Source organism: Oryzias melastigma, linkage group LG6, assembly GCF_002922805.2.
Source record: "Oryzias melastigma strain HK-1 linkage group LG6, ASM292280v2, whole genome shotgun sequence".
NCBI lineage: Eukaryota > Metazoa > Chordata > Actinopteri > Beloniformes > Adrianichthyidae > Oryzias > Oryzias melastigma.
In genome coordinates this window covers 20,505,254-20,521,460 of record NC_050517.1, presented here as the reverse complement: position 1 = coordinate 20,521,460, position 16,207 = coordinate 20,505,254, and the positions used below count along the sequence as shown (strand labels likewise).

Below are 16,207 nucleotides of genomic sequence, written 5' to 3'. Positions count from 1 at the left end.
CTCATCCATCCATCTCTAATAAAGACCAATTTTTATTTTTTTCTCCCCTATTTCTTTAAATTAATTTCATTTACTCTCCTATGGGAGGATTCCCCCAGAAAAAAAAAAGTTTGTGCTTTTAAATCCCCAAAACGCGTATCAGCGTGTTCATTAAAATGCTGTTTTTTTAATGCAAAAAAAGTGGTTTTTTTTTTTTTTCAATTAAGATGAACCCAAATCATACCTATCTGCACAATGCTACCCCAAAACAAGATTTCTGCTAAAGAATCAAACTGATAACATATCCTTTCGAGCATAAAGCAATTGGAATAAACCCATTGAAATGATTAGTTTGCAGCATCAACAATAGTTGTATTTCCAGCTACAGTTTATGGATTCTTCTCAACGTGTTGCTTTTAGTTTGTTCTTTGTGAAATTTCAGGTTTACGGCGGATGCCTCGCTGCATTCACCTGCAATAATAGGTTTGAGGTTTATCATTATCGTCTTTTTTTTAATGATTTTCATTCCTACACCTTTTCGAGGGGCCTTGGTCTACTACTATGATCTTATAATGCTGTTGCGAAAATCTTGATGTTTATAACATGATTGGGGAAAGAAATAATCAATCGAGTTTCACTTGACTGTCTGTATCCGAGGCCTCAAAAGTTTTTTTTTTTTTTTTTTCACTCCTTTAGCCAAGATGGTGTACTTTCTGACACACCGTCTGCATATGTGTATCTGAAAATTTCTTGTATTTTACTTTTTTCTGAATTTTTTGAATAAATAAATGAATGAAAGAAAGAAAAAATAAGGAGGTTGGTTCAAGTTTGTCTGCATAAAATGGTCGCTACCTGGCGGGCTGGCCGGGGTCCTCCAGCTGGTGGAGCATGGTGAGGATGAGGGCCTGCAGGAGGGGCACCGGCATGCCGGATGAGGGCATGTGGATGAACGCCGCCCTCTGGTGGCCGTGATACAGAGAGCAATAATATGCAAAATCGCACAGGAATCTGAAAAACAAAACAAAAATAAAGCATTATTTTATTATATTTTTTATAGTAATAATGTGTATTAAATTCATATATATGATGGAGTATTGGGGCCAATTTACAAATTTAAAAAAATAAATTACGACTTCAAATCTTGTAAATTTACGAAAAAAAGTCTGAATTGTTAAATTACATAAATAAAGTCGTATGTTAATTTAAGCTTAATTTATTACATTTTTTTGTCAATTTGAATGTTTTGATCAGTTTTTCTCCTCATATTTGTATCTTGTATCCTTTACATACGACGGTGTATTAGGGCCACGAAAATAATTACATTTTAAAAAAGTAATATTACGAGATTAAACCTTGTAGAATTATGACTTTAAATTAAATCTAGTAAATTTCTGACTATTCATGTACTTTTACATGTTTTGATCAGTTTTTCTCTTCATATCTGTATCTTGTATACTTTACGTACGAAGGTGTATTAGGGCCACCAAAAATAAATGATTATTAATATTATTATTTCTGACTTTTCATGTACATTTACATGTTTTAAAGTCATACATTTACTAGATTTGATTTAAAGTCATAAATCAACAAGGTTTAATCTCGTATTTTTTTATGTATTTATTTTTATGGTTCTAATGCACCATTTTGTTGTTGCTGCTTAAAATAAACCAAAAAAATATCTTTTAAATGTTATTTTAGTTTTAACTGCCAAATTATTAACGATAAATATCTGGAATCTGAGGCTGCAGAGTCTTTTATCTCTACATTGTGTGTTCACAATTTGAATAAATGATTAGTTTTGAAGTTCTAGTTAATTTGTTTTAAGTTACTTCAATTCGTATTATTTTTAAAATGTTAAATAATTGAGCAAAATGACGGTATAATTTGAATAACCTTAAAGCACATTTTCTTATCTTTTGCTGAACAACAGTGTTTAGTTGCTGTTTGGAGGCAAAGTTCTTAAAGTGCATTTAAGTGAACAGATTTGTTTTTATAAATAGATTTTTCACCAATGTAGTCATGTTTGTTTGATAGTAAAAGGAGAAAATATGATGGTTCACCATGATGGTAGAAAATGTATGACTACCCTGCGATGGCGACCTGTCGAAGGTGTACCCCGGGCCTGACCTTCATTTTTAGTGGAAATAAATCTGCAGCAGCAAGAGTTATTTGACAAAAAATGCATTTTATTTTGAAAGGAACTTGTGTGAGCTGCTGTCAAAATAAAAGAATTAAAACATTTTGTCATCATTCAAAAATTGTAGATGTTTAAAAATGTATTAAAAAATGGCCTAAAAACATAAAGTGTATTTTTCTTAACAGTATAAAGGGACTTTGCAGGATCTTTTGTCAATAAAGGTTGCAGACCCCTGACTTGGACTTAAAGAATTGGACTAAATCTCACAGAATTGGTTGACTCTTTTATGTATCAATTCGTGGACCCTGAATCGAAATGTGAGGGGAAAGATACACAACCCTAGTGTTAAAAGAATGCATAACTGAGAGAATTACCTTCCAGCATCTGCTGAAGGAAGGACATCTATCCCTGTGTCTTTGAAGTGCTTTGAGACATCCCGCATGTTAATGACGGAGTGCAGTTTTTCTGGACCTCCTTCCACGCAGCTTTGGGGGCAGAAGCCGCACACATCTCTGTCCTTGTAGCCCCTGTTCCGTCCAGTTTGCTCCAACAAGAAAACCCTGGAACCTCTGGCAATACCCAGGTGGACGGCAAACTGGAAACCAGCAAACAGTGAGTCTTTAAAATTTAAAATGCATTACAATTTTGCTGTTTTTATGCCACAGTTTTAGACATAATTTCTGAAAAATGGGAGAGGTTCATTAGAAATTAATTTCTGAGTTGTGGGGAGAGTGAAAATGCTACAAAAACATGTTAAAAACAAAATTTTCATCTCAGTGGATCTTAAAAAAAACACATTACATTTGCTAAATATATATATATATATGACTAACCTTTGGTTGAAGCCTTTAGAGTTCTCTGATTATCTGCTGGGTCTTAACGTAACTCACGGGCATCTCCCTGATGTGAACATCAACCTTCTCCCCCAGTCCAGCTTCCTTCAACGCCTACATCCGACAAGATACCTGTCTGTGAGAGGTCACGTGACAGTCATGCGTCCCTGGGGTGATTACCTGAGCTGCTGTCCAGCTGGGATTCACCAGGAACTCTCTAAACGGGCCGAACCCTAGTGTTTTTAGGGAGATAAATGAGCATAAATACAGAATTACATTGTTAGAATGCACACCAATAACTCACTATCTTACCTGTGATCACCACTGTGTCCCTGTCGTTCATTTAGACAGATTAATGGTTCTTTTAAGGTGCATTCACGTCCATAAAAAGTCCCGAGGTTTATTATGAGAAGATATTTCGTCATCGGGTCATGTTCTCGCAGGACTCTGTTCTTAAAGGAAACTGGACGTTCAATGTGACCAACTTCTAATCTGATAATTTCTAAAGTATTTACTTCTGTTTACATGACATCGATCTTTTTAACTTTTCCCAGTAGTAGTTTAAACTAGAGAAAAGCACCAGGTGTTCTGAAAAAACAAGAATCCCGCGATTCTGAGCTATATTTCTGTCCTCTTGGGGGCGCTCGTGTCAAACAATCCGCTGTCTCAGCTTCAGAAGCGCGATGCGTTCAAGTGCTGCACGTAAAAAAGAGGTTTACTCCATCACAAATAGAAAAACCATGATTCACCTGATGTTCAGTGTACATTTTTAATGCGAAATGATCTCGTCACACATAACATTTTGTATGGTAACCTGGTAACAAGCAATTTAAACCATTCAAGTCACTTTAGAAACAGACGAAGTACCAGACCGAAAAAAATATATCATCATTGTCCTATTACTTTGTATTACTTTGCTTACTTTGTATTTTTATCCACTTACAATGTCTATTAATTAATACCATTTATTTAATCGATGAATCGATTCTATCAGATCGATCTATCCGAGGCAAGTCATTTTATTTCAAAATCAAATAAACTGATTTCATAAATACTGGAAGATCCCATTTGGATTGAGACAGAGAAGGTTTATTTGACTATAACGTAAGAATGACCAAGTGCCATCACGGTGGAGAAGACACATATGATGGCAGCAAAAAATGATCAATCCATCATTAGAGTCAATGTGTGGAAATTTTGCAGAGATGTGACCATACAGTGTGATATAATGTTCCAATTGTTTTAATGTGGAAAAACACCACGGGGTGAACTTTATCAAAATAAAATGCAAATGGAGTGAACATTAATTCTTGCTTATTTATTTGTTTGTACACATATTTAATTTACACTTCATTATCTTACATCAAATACAAGGAATCTGGAAAACTTCCCTTTCATTGTTCAGTATTTATCTCTGAGTCACATTGGTTGAATTTTTGACTAAAGATGTCCCGGATTGATCTTAGGTCAGTAAATTGTTTTGATTTAAATTACGATTTGAATCTAATTGTCATTAAAATGAAATGTTAAACCTACTTACTTCAAATTATCATTCGTGTTTTATATTGTCCTTTTCTGGTCAATATTACTTTGTTTTAACCACCTGCCAAGTGTTTTATAGAAATGCTTTTTAATATGAAATAAATGTAGTAAAAATAATAAACAAATACATCAAACATATGAAAATTACTGTGGGGTTTGAACACTTTGATTAAAAAATTGCGTTTAAATTAATATTCATAGTTTTTACTTATAGACTAAAGCTTATTTTTCAAACAAAACGTCTAAAAATAACATGATTAGATAAATAAATATAATATAAGTGAGCCTTTATGTTATTAAAGTGCTAACTGGTACTAATTTAATATTTTTTGTAAACTTTAAGAGGAAATATAAATATTTTAGGTTTTGATATTTCCGACTGCACGTGAACGCAGCACAACATCTGCAGGACGATCCGGTTGTGGGACGCTCGTGTGATGCGGGCTGTGACCACGCCCCCGTCCTGCACTTGTCAAAGAGCACGGATCCCACATTACATCACAGTTGTCCCAGCAGACGCGCGCGCGCTCAGGAGACTTTCCTCGCGCAGTTTCCTTCAGTTTGGTGTTTTCTCTCTGCAGCGATGCTCCCCTTCAAGCGAACTTTTGACAGCGAGAAGCAGCAGCTGCAGGAGCTGAACAGCAGACTGGTCCAGTACCTGTCCCGAACCAAGCAGCTGGAGCAGGAGAACGCGCGTCTCATCACTGAGATCAGCCACCTGAAGCAGGTGAAGCAGAGCCCCGAACGGCCGCAGAACTACCGGGCGGAGACGCGCGACCTGCGCAGGATGGTGGAGCAGCTGGCCTTTGAGAAGTCCCAGGCGGAGCTGGAGCGGGAGAAGCTGTGGCGGGAGCTGCAGACGCTGCAGTCCGCGTGCAGCGAGCAGAGCGTGGCGTGCCGGGACATCAGCGGGGAGCTGCGCGGCTGCGAGCAGGAGCTCCAGCAGGCGCACAAGGTCAACGGGGAACTCCAGCAGCGCCTGCTGCAGCTGCAGAACGAGTGCAAGCGCGTGGAGGAGGCTCACAGGCGGAGCCTGCAGCACCTCCACCGGCAGGTGGATTCCCGGGTGGCGCCCATCGTCACTCAAACTTACCGCGGGCCGCCGGCGGTGTCGGTGGAAGAGGTGCAGGAGTACGCGCGCGGCCTGTCGGAGGGATGGATCGAGACGTTTGAAATGTACCAGAGGAAGGTGGAGGAGATGGAGCGGGCGATTCAGGAGGACCAGGCGAGGATGAGCGACATGAAGACGGAGAAGATGATGTACGCCTCCGAGCTGGGGAAGCTGCGCACAGAAACGGAGAGACAGGCGCAGATCCAGAGGCGCCTGGAGGAGCAGCTGATGGACATGCAGCAGAAATTCCAGCTGGAATTCAACGAATATCAGGTGAGGAAAAGTGAAAAGTCAACATTAAGCAGAATCCAGAATTTCAACATCTTCTCCCTCCCGAAAATTCATAATTCCAAAATATATTCTAAAAATAAAACCAAACAATTTGTATTTGGGCGATTGAGCCAAAAATAGAGGCCCCAGTATGGAAAGAAAATAGTCTTATGATTTGTGTATGTGCGTGATTCTTGATTTGTAACTTGTGTCTGTTTGTGTACAACATTGGATTTGTGTGTGTGTGTAGTTTTTTGATTTATAACTTGAGTCTGCATGTGTGTAATTTGAGATTTGTGTGCGTGTAATTCTAGATTTGTAACTTCTGTCTGTATGTTTGTGTAGAACTTTGGATTTGAGTGTTTGTGTTGTGTAATTCCTGATTACTAACTTGTGTCTGCATGTTTGTGTCTAACTTTGGATGTGTGTATGTGTGCACAACTCTTTATTAGTGTGTGGATGTTTTTGTGAAACTGGATTTGTGTGCGTAATTCTTGTTTTTTAACCTACAACAAACAGGACGTCGTAACATACAATCCATTTTGAGTGCAACATGCAGACACAAGTTACAAATCAAGAATTATATACGCACAAATCCAAAGAAAAACATACCCACAAGTTAAAAAACAATAATTATTCACACACAAATCTAAAGGTACGCACAAACATAGAAACATGTTACAAATAAAAAAATTATACTCACACAAATCTTAAGTTACAAATAAACATAGACACAAGTTACAAATCAAAAAATGTGCGCACACAAATCCATAATTACACACAAACATTCAGACACATGACAAAAAATCAAGACTTATTCACACACATCCGGTGAGACTATTTTCTCTCCGTACCTTAGCCACACCCACTACCCTTAAAGACTCACTCCAATGAAAATTGTGTTTTTAAACCTCTTTGTGGGATTTTTTTTCACAGTGGAGGACACGAATGATAGATTTTGATTAAAATTTCATTTCTGAGAATTTCATAATTTAAATCAATATTGCTCGTTGTTTTTTTTTGTTTTGTTTTTTTTGCTATGCTAATGTTATATTGGGTTTGTGAGGTGCTTGTTGCTCACGAGAGAGTGTAAACAGAGGCATGCTGGGAAATTAGCAAGGCTAACTTCAGTCCCACCCGCAAACCAAAAGCAAATTTCTGATATGCTCCTGCTGCTCTGCAGAAAATATGTTTGAAAAGACAACAACGTCTTTTGGATTGTAGCTAAAAACTGCATAATTAAAAGGCCACTGGGAATGATTTTACTCTAGGAAAACAACTATATAGTGGGATTTAAGAGGCACACATGCAGCTGCTGCTAACTGCTCCAACTAAATAAATCATCTATTTCCAACCCTGCACGACTAATTTATCCACACATGGCCTGAAATACATTTAGACTGTAGAAAGGTCTTGTCATTGATTTGTCCAGCCTTCATAACCATTGCTTTGCCTTCAATGTATGGCCTCAGCATTAGAGGATTAAAAAGATGCCCGTCGGTCCACTTCCTGAGCACTTTACACTTGACAGATTACTCCAACCACTTAAACCAATTAGCTGTCAGTCTGACAAATCCCCATTAGCCTCTTAAAGATCTGGAAACAAGGTCACTTATAAATGAATGTTTCTGCCAGGATCCATTCATTTCCTCTAACTGAAAATACGTTTCTTTTATGAGTCAAAACGTACATCCAGACAATATGAAAAAACTCTTAAATATTTTTTTTTATGTCTGCAGTAAAACATATTAAATGTGGTTTCTCTAGATGATTATTGAACAGCTGGAGCTTGAAAGGAACTCACTCTCTGATGCCATGGCAGAGAAGATGAGGGAGCATCAGCACCTCCTCCAGGTGAAGATGGATCTGGGCATGGAGGTGGCTGCTTACAGGTAATGTTTTAATTTTTTCTTTGCAAGGATTTTTATTATTAACAATAAAAAAAATGACTATGAGGGACTTATTAGCAAGTGCCTAAAGAGTATGAGCACCACTAAAGCTTGAACTGAAGCACAGAGGCATTAAAACAGTAAGATGGTTTTATTGCGAGCATGCTTTGAGGAATGCGTCCTGATGAGGAGTCAGAAATGCTCAGCTTAAGTGGTGAATGTTTTCCTCAATCTCAGAAGAAAGCTACAAAATTAAATTACACAGACGTCTTCTTAAACATGTTTCCATGAGGGTATTAGTCATGAAGCTGCTGTTTCTCTTCCTGAAATTCTCAAATTAAATAAAAACATTTGATTCTGTAATGTCATATTTGAGGCCTCTCTAGTTTCCAGTGTGCAAACAATGTGTTTTCCAATGTTTTGATAAGTTATTTGTGAGGTGATGCTGTTAATCACCATGTACTCTTCCACAACTATTGTTTCTATCAACAGAAACCAGTTTTGTTCTTTACTTTTTAAAATAAAGTTCTGTTGCTCGGAAGGAATGAAACAAGTTTATTTTCTTTTAACTGTAGCATATGTTGGCACTTCTACATCATAATCAGGTCTAAAATATATTCGTAAAGGGTTTAATAAACAGAAACAGTTGTTCTCTTGCAACTCTTACATTTAAAATCCCACTCTGATCATCTTTTGATATATTGTAAAAGTGTTACTAGTGTTTTTTTAATTATGATTATACCAGTTTTAGCCAAAATCTAAAACCTGTGTTGTTTTCTAGGTCATAGTTTCTGCAGAGCGGCAGAAGTTCATTAAAAATTTGACTCTGAATTGTGAGCGGAAGTGAGAACTTTCATTGAAAAGTCTATGAAAACGAACATAGACTAAAATTTTGGGCTTCTACATCTAGAATGCTACACAAGGCTCTAGTCTACATACAAATCGGTAATTCATCGATAGAGTGCTAAAAGTTAAACCAGTTGAACTTCTTGAAGCTTGACCATTCGGGGACTCTGACTTAGTAGTGATGTGTGCGTAGCGTCCCTTTCACAACCTGGAAGTGCCTACTGTTGTAATCATGATCACCAAGTAGAAATCAAAATTGGTATTTTTCCGCCCTGCTGGAATAAAATGACACCAAGAAAGACATTTATAGGACCAGAGCTGCGAAAGCAAAAAGTCTGGAGCAAGATTTGCAGGATTTGTACTGTTAAAACTTTTCGCTCTGAGCCTCTGGGTGGCAGACAAGAAAACAGTAGAAAAAAGCAAAAGAAGTAGAATCCCCTCTCTGCTGCTATCTGCTTATCTGGCGCCGGTCCAGTGTAGGGCTGCCATAAACGATTATTTTTGTAGTCGACTAACCACCGATTATTTTTCCGATTAGTCAAATAATCGAGTCGTACACAAAGTGGATGTAAAACCACCATTAACCATCATTAGCTTTAAACTAACTAAAAACTAAATATATTCTGCAATAATGCTAGTGTGAATGCTGTAAGCTGAATTTGGCCGATGAAGATGCTAGTGACGATAGCTGAAGATGCTGATAGCCAGCTGAAATATTAGTTAAATGCCGAATTAGCCTAGAAAAAAGCCCAGGTTAGCCAAAACAGCTATCATGTAACTGAAATATTAGCTAAACACAAAATAGCCTGAAAAACAAAAAAAGCCTTAAGAAGCCAAAATGACTAACATGTAGCTGAAATATTAGCTAAATTCCAAAACAACCTAAAAAAGCAAAAAACAAACCTAAGTTAGCAAAAACAGCTAGCATGTAGCTGAAATATTAGCCAAACTCAGAAATAGACTAAAAAACCTTAATAAATGCCAAAAAAGCTAGCAGAACGCCATTGTAACTTACATCTTTACTACTCTCTGACTCCATATAATATAAAGTAATGACTAATAGGCTATTAAATTAGTCGTCGACTATTTTAATATTCGATTAGTCGACTACAAAACAAAAAAAAAACTGTTTACATAACTTTAAAAGTGTGAGAGGAACCTCCACTGCATACGATCATGTCCGTCCTCTGTGATCTGGCCTTTCCTTTCGGAATCAGTTTTGTTGGGTTCAAATTTTTGCCGGACACTGGAGCTGATTCGCAGCACTTTTTGTGAAGTTGGGGCTAAATCGTAATAAATGGCGTGTTATCGTGTGAACCTATTGGAGTTCCGCAAAGTGGGCGGCAGAGCCAGTGGCGTTAGCCACTGAAAGTCATCTGCTGTAGCTAGACCACTCCTGTGTCGCATCTGAGCTGTATCACTCGGCGTGGGAGCCCGGGGTAAGCCTTCCCCCATTCCCTGTCATCCACCTGTTAAACACTCTCTCCCGCTAGCTTACAGCCCCTCACACCCCTAACTTAACATTACTGGTGCAACAAAAAGTGGCGAGCAATATTTAGCCAACGTACAGTTTTGAGCCAGATGCCAGCACCAACGGAGAAAACGAAAACATGCATGAATCTATTTGGCTACAAGTGGACGCATCGGCGCAAAGCAGAGCAGGAAGCTTGTGGCCGGCCAATTGTCGCCTCACTGCACAAGCTTTTTCCAATAGCATATTTTCATCTGCTCATTCAGAACAGTTTGTATAAATACATTTTCAAAATAGTAACTTTGAGCTTCATTTGATTCATGAAAAACAGCATAAGACACAGTTTTCATTGTCGTGGGTCTTTAAAGATTAGACTTTAGTGAAAACTTGACCTCATATGGTTTTTAAAGTTTACTACCAAGAAAGGTTTTAAAGGACCTTCTGTGACAGATCTGGTTTGTTATGTACTTTTGACATAAGCAGAATACTCCCATACAGACGAGGCGCTGCTGTGTGTTTTTGGATAAGTCACGAGTCAGCTTTGCTTTGGCATTTATAGACCGAGTGTGTGGACACCACACACACACACACACAATGGAGTATTTATTTTTAGGTTAGTCTTTCGAATGGCACCCTCCAGAGAGGTTGCTCTTCTGTAGTGCACTTTGGTTCTAGCTGATTCATGGTCAAGAAAAGGTGAGGAGTTAGTTTTCAACCTACTTTTCTAAACAGCGCACAATCCGATTGACTTTTGATGAACACTGCCTTATATGGCCAGGTCTGGGATTTGTACCATTTCGTCAAACTCCTAGAGTTCAATTTAGGCAGGCTGAAATGGCAGAGCTGAATGATGTGCATCGTCTAGTGAGGTATATGTCTATTGTTGACGATAGTTTTTCTTGTTTTTTCTTGTCTTGACCCAAAAATGTACTCTTTTTTTCTCTCATCAGAGCTCTCCTTGAAAATGAAAAAACTGGATTGCAAGATGCTCATAAAAGGATGAACAGACCTCAACGAGAAAGAATAATAGGTAAGCAAACTACTGTCACTTACTTTCTTAGAATTACTAGAAAACTTACAATTTGATTTTTGACAATATGTCTTTTAGATATCAAGGGTCCAGCTCAAACCTACACCCCCAGATCGTCCTTCCTAACCTCGTCACAACGCCCAGATATCAAGTACACGTCACCGATGAACCTGAGAAGATCCCCCAGGGTCCCCTCCAGCTCTGCGAGTCCCCCCAGGGTCGTTCCCATTTCAGTGGTTGGGAAGGCTCGACACCAGAGCCCAGCCTCCAGAAGGGATATGATCTCATTCAACAAAGCTCAAGCTGCTGCTTCCGTCCCATTGGCGCCCCCAGCCTTCACCATCAAAGACAAACGAGCAGGTCAAATCGAACAGGAAGTAAATAGAAATGTGCAGAAAACAGCCGGGAGGCAGGAAACTGGAAGATACAAACCAGACTCTGAGGACAAACGAGTCAGTCATACAGCTGAGGCCAAATCAGTGAGGGTGGTGTCACCTCCAGCGATGATTCTTGGTTCAAAAAAAGAGGCAGAAAGCAAAAAGCAGGTTTTAGAAAAGAACGAGAGAGGCAGTGTGCACGATGTATTCAAGGAGAAAGATCAAACGGATACTGCAACAGGTCCAACCGAGAAGAAGATACTAGACTCTGTGTCTGTAGAGGAGATCATAGAGAAAGTGATCAAACCAGCAGGTTTAGAAGCTAAGGCTTGTTCATCAGGAGACTCAAAGGTCACCTATCATGTTGAGAAAAGTCAGGAAGATGATGGCAGAACAAAAACACAGATCGTGCTGGAGTCCAAAGTAGAGGAAGAGCTTGATGTTTCTGCAGAGTCCGCCCTGGAGGAACTCCTCAGTCAAGGCGTGAAGAGGGTGTCTCTAGAGAGCATGGACGATACTGCAACAGCAAGCATGATCAAGAATCTGATAAGCAGCATTCAAGGAGGAGAAAACCTACAAAACAGGTCCGTCAATGTGGAGATCATTGAGGAACCTATGGAGCCTCACAGTGACGAGGAGGATGGGGTTGAACCGAGCAAACCGAGTTTCTACGAGCCATCAACGTACTTTCAAATCGAGGAGGTAGAGCATGTCCCTCATGAAGTTCAAGAAGAAAAGCAGAGTGACGACGGTAAGAAGTCGTCCTTCAGCACTCAAGACTGGTCTAGTCGTAGATCAGTGAAAGTCTATGAGGTCTCAAGAGACGACGGGTCTCCACAATTCTCCCACGATCAAGAGTATTTCGTGTCCACACCAGACGACAACTTTTCAGAAACAGAAGGAGGAGGAATAACCTCCTATGGCCGCTACGGAATTGTTGATGACCTGTCAGATGAGCGCTATTATCAAGATGAGAGCGTTCCCCAGAAGAGAGTTATTGTTGAGGAAAGTGACGAGTCCAAGTACATGTCAGGGGACAGCTCGTTTGCCAAGGAGAGTTTTCCAGAGTGCATCATTGAAGAGGAGGTGCGCGTCTCCCCGGACGTGCAAGAGTCAGTCCTTGAATTCCTGAGGGAGGACTCTTTGGAGCCCAAAGACCAGCTGAAGGGAGCTTTAGAGAAGCTCCAAACCTCTGTTTCCGGACCGCTGAGGGAAGAGCTGGCTTTCCTCACCAAAGTTAGCAGCGAGAGTCCACAGAATGTGGCTATCAAGAAGGTGGAACAGTCAGCTGACAATGGAACCGTGACTGTAGTTGCAGAGCTCAACGTGTCTCAAACCCTTGAAGACTCCGGTCTGCTGGATTCTGAAGATGTTTCTGAAGAGCAGATCATGGCAGCTTTGAGGTCTTCTAACCTCGCGCTGGAGAAATCCTTAGGTGGAGGTGCAGGTGGAGGGTACAGCATCAAGGTTTTCGAGGAAAGCGAGCACGTCAGCGGAGATGGCTTCAAAGGCTTCAGCGAGGAAAGAAAGATAACAACGGAGATGATCGAAAAACACGTGAAACTCGGGCTGCCGGAGAAGTCCTTCACCTTCCAGATGGACGTTGAGAGCAGTCACGCTGAGACGAGCTCAGAGAAGCAGCTGCAGTTTGAAACGATGGAGTCTCCAGAGATCTCTCACCAGAAAAAGGTTGCAACAGTTTACCTCGAAAGTCCTCCAGAAAACTAAGTAAAAAATAGCCAAAAACATAAAACTAAATTTTTTCTTAGCAGTTGGCAAACAAACAAAAATGACCAGAAACAAGTGAGCTACAAATTCATTTTATTTGATCAAATTAGTTACCGTATTTTCCGGACTATAAGTCGCACCAGAGTATAAGTCGCAGTAGCCAAAAAATGCATAATAAAAAGAAAAAAACATATAAGTCGCTCCTGAGTATAAGTCGCACCCTTGGAAAATCTATGAAAAAAAGCGCCACTTATAGTCTGGAAAATACGGTAATTAAAAATACAAATAATTCAATGACAGTTAAAAGCTGTCCTTAAATATCCTTTAAATATCTTTATTTGTTTTTGTTTTTGTACTAACCTACATGAAGAACTTACACTCTTCACGATCAACTCAATCATCCTTCATAATACAAACTCATAATTATTGCATTATGAAGCTTTAAGAACCACTTTACTAAAACAAAATTAGGAAGATCCCTCTAATATTAGCACTAATGTCAGTGGGAAAACTGAATCACCTTTGTCATTTTAGACTATTTTCATTTTTAAAGTCTCACTCCAATCATCTTCTAAACTATTTTCAAAGTGCTCCCACTGAACTTTTAGCTATAATTATGTCATTTTTAGCAAAAATCCGGTATCATTTTTAGGACATAGTTTCTGCAGGAATTCATTAGAAATTTTCTTCCAAGTTGTGGGGCGTGGAGTAAGACCGCCTCTATTTCCCATGTGTTTACACGCTCTCCCACTAGCTTACAGCCCCTCGCGCCCCCAATCTAACATTACCGGTGAAACAAAAATTGGGAGCAATATTGTAGCTATCCAGCCGTACAGTTTGGAGCCAAAGAGCAAAGACGTTCATGGATCTAGTCGTCTACAAGTGAGTACGTCAGAATGGAGTGGAGAAGGGATCTTGTGGCTTACCGTAGCTTTTATGTCACACCTATAAGCTTTTTCCAACCACATTTTTTGCATTTGTATTAGAATGAAGAAACTTTAGGATGAATTTTCTTTATAAACGTCTTCTATCATCAGAAAAATACCACAAGAAGATGTTAAAAACACAATTTTCTTTTGTAGCACAGGAATTTGTTTGAGGTTCAGCAAATGGCGAGTCACAAATCTTTTAAAAGTTTCCCTCAAGAGGTAGCAAACACCTGCTTTACAGGTGCACACAGTAGAAATCTGATTTCTTTTTGGAGGGAAAAAAAGACTCTTCTCATGGTTTGCTGTCACGGTCTTTGCTTTAAGAGTTCACCTTTGCTCTTACTAAAGAGTGCGTTTACGATGGCGACTATTTTTGGATCATCAGCTTAGTGAATCTGAGTGCTCACTAGTGTTTGGTGTGGAGGTGACACAGGCAGTTTCTGCTGGATTCTATCATTTACATTTGACAAGTTTGCTTTTAAGAACTATATTGAATACCAAAATGCATCTATTAAAAAGTTTAATGTGTGGGATTACTTTCAGGTTCTTTAAATGCATAAAAAGAACAAGCTTACGCACAACAATGTACTTCATATAAACACCCATGTGCCATTTCCCCGTTTAACACAGATCTTCACTTAGAAATTGTATGCATGATGGTTTTTTTCAATAAAACTAAAATTTCTTGTTTCATTTTTTTTCTTTTTCTGGAAAAAAAACATTATGCTTTGATTTATGTTTTGCTTCCAATTTTTGGTTGAAAACAAAAATCTTTATATGATTAAAACACGTTAAAAAAATAAAAGCTTGGTTGGAGCTTTTTTGTGTTTAGATAATTCATTTAACTCACAGAAAATGAATAAAAAATATAACTAAATGTCTTTCAGTTAATATATTTGTCATTTTTAGGGAATAATTCTGGTGCCAAAACAATGAAAGCATACAAGACAAAGATGTTGAAGTCCGACATGGAGTTTTATGTTACAACTGGAGATTAAATTGAAAATGTGGGCTTAAACCACACAAAAGAGGAAGATAATTGCACTACTAAAACACGTGGAAGGCTTCTGTTCACTTCTTAAGATCGCATTTTATCTTTATATAGTCAATAATTTATGAATAACTGGATTATTTGTTGCTAAACGTAAATTATTTAAGTGCTTTAGGATTAAATTTCACAAGAAGTCTGGAGCCACGCCTCACTTCTTCATACTTTGTTTCCTAGGAGACGGACTTGATTTTATCTATATTAAAGCTTTATAGTGAACAATTTCTAGTCTGGGGGTCTTAAGTTTTCTTTAGGAGATGGATTTTCCCTCTCCTTCACTAAATAAAGCATAACAACACCCACGTCCAGGTGATACTTTAAGCACTTTAGGCCTTTCCCTTCTTTTGTCCTCAATTTGAATGATTTCTTAAAGAAAAAATGCCAAGAAATTTAAGAGAAAACTCTCGATTGGAAGTCTGTGGAGCTCTTTTAACTCAAATGTAGCTTTTGTTTTCTTGTGTTGAGGAGCAAACAAGCGTCAGGGCCTAAAAATAAAACACAAATTGAATGACAGCAGATAGTGATCAGTTCAAGATGAGGGGTGTAACTTACCCTCAGCAGGGGAAGAAATACTTCCTAGCAACCTGTGGCTGCGCTAAACATATCAAAATAACCAGTGTAGCAATCCAAGGTTTAGATAACACCTATGTTTACCACTCCACGTTGAAGCAATAGGGACTTTTGGGAGCAGGAGTCGACTATAGCAAGTCAAAGTGACAACACGTGTGGATGATGAAAGATAAAACCTGCCTCTTATTTCTGCTGTCATTATAAATAACAGAACTGAAGACTTTGAGCAGGGAGGTGGAGTGAAAAGCTTTCCCTCTTCACAGGGGAAGCAAAACACTGTAATCTGGAACGGATCCATCTGGCCCCTTGGATGTTTTCACTGTTGCTAGGGTTGATGTAATGGATGGCCCCTCTCAGCATTACTTCACAGGAAAATGTTGAAAAGTCAAGCGTGTGCTGGTGTGTGCAGCACATTGTTCTTTGTTTTGAACGTACAGCAGCTTTCCT

The 16,207-nt window shown here is 38.9% G+C and overlaps 1 protein-coding gene and 1 long non-coding RNA gene across 2 annotated transcripts; one reads left to right on the top strand and one right to left on the bottom strand.

Annotated features, from left to right (window-relative positions):
* Positions 1-2,556: 2,556 nt before the first annotated feature.
* Positions 2,557-4,219, bottom strand: LOC112152312. Its single transcript, XR_002920278.2, has 4 exons — positions 3,262-4,219; positions 3,130-3,182; positions 2,950-3,063; positions 2,557-2,711 (listed from the first exon to the last, which is right to left on the bottom strand). It is a non-coding gene; the product is annotated as an uncharacterized LOC112152312 (long non-coding RNA).
* A 752-nt stretch (positions 4,220-4,971) lies between these two features.
* synm (synemin, intermediate filament protein) lies at positions 4,972-13,332 on the top strand. The gene is made up of 4 exons (XM_024282627.2): positions 4,972-5,875; positions 7,640-7,764; positions 11,029-11,108; positions 11,187-13,332. The coding sequence occupies exons 1-4, from the start codon at positions 5,075-5,077 to the stop codon at positions 13,211-13,213; spliced, it is 3,033 nt and encodes a 1,010-aa protein (XP_024138395.1). The 5' UTR covers positions 4,972-5,074; the 3' UTR covers positions 13,214-13,332.
* Positions 13,333-16,207: the final 2,875 nt, after the last annotated feature.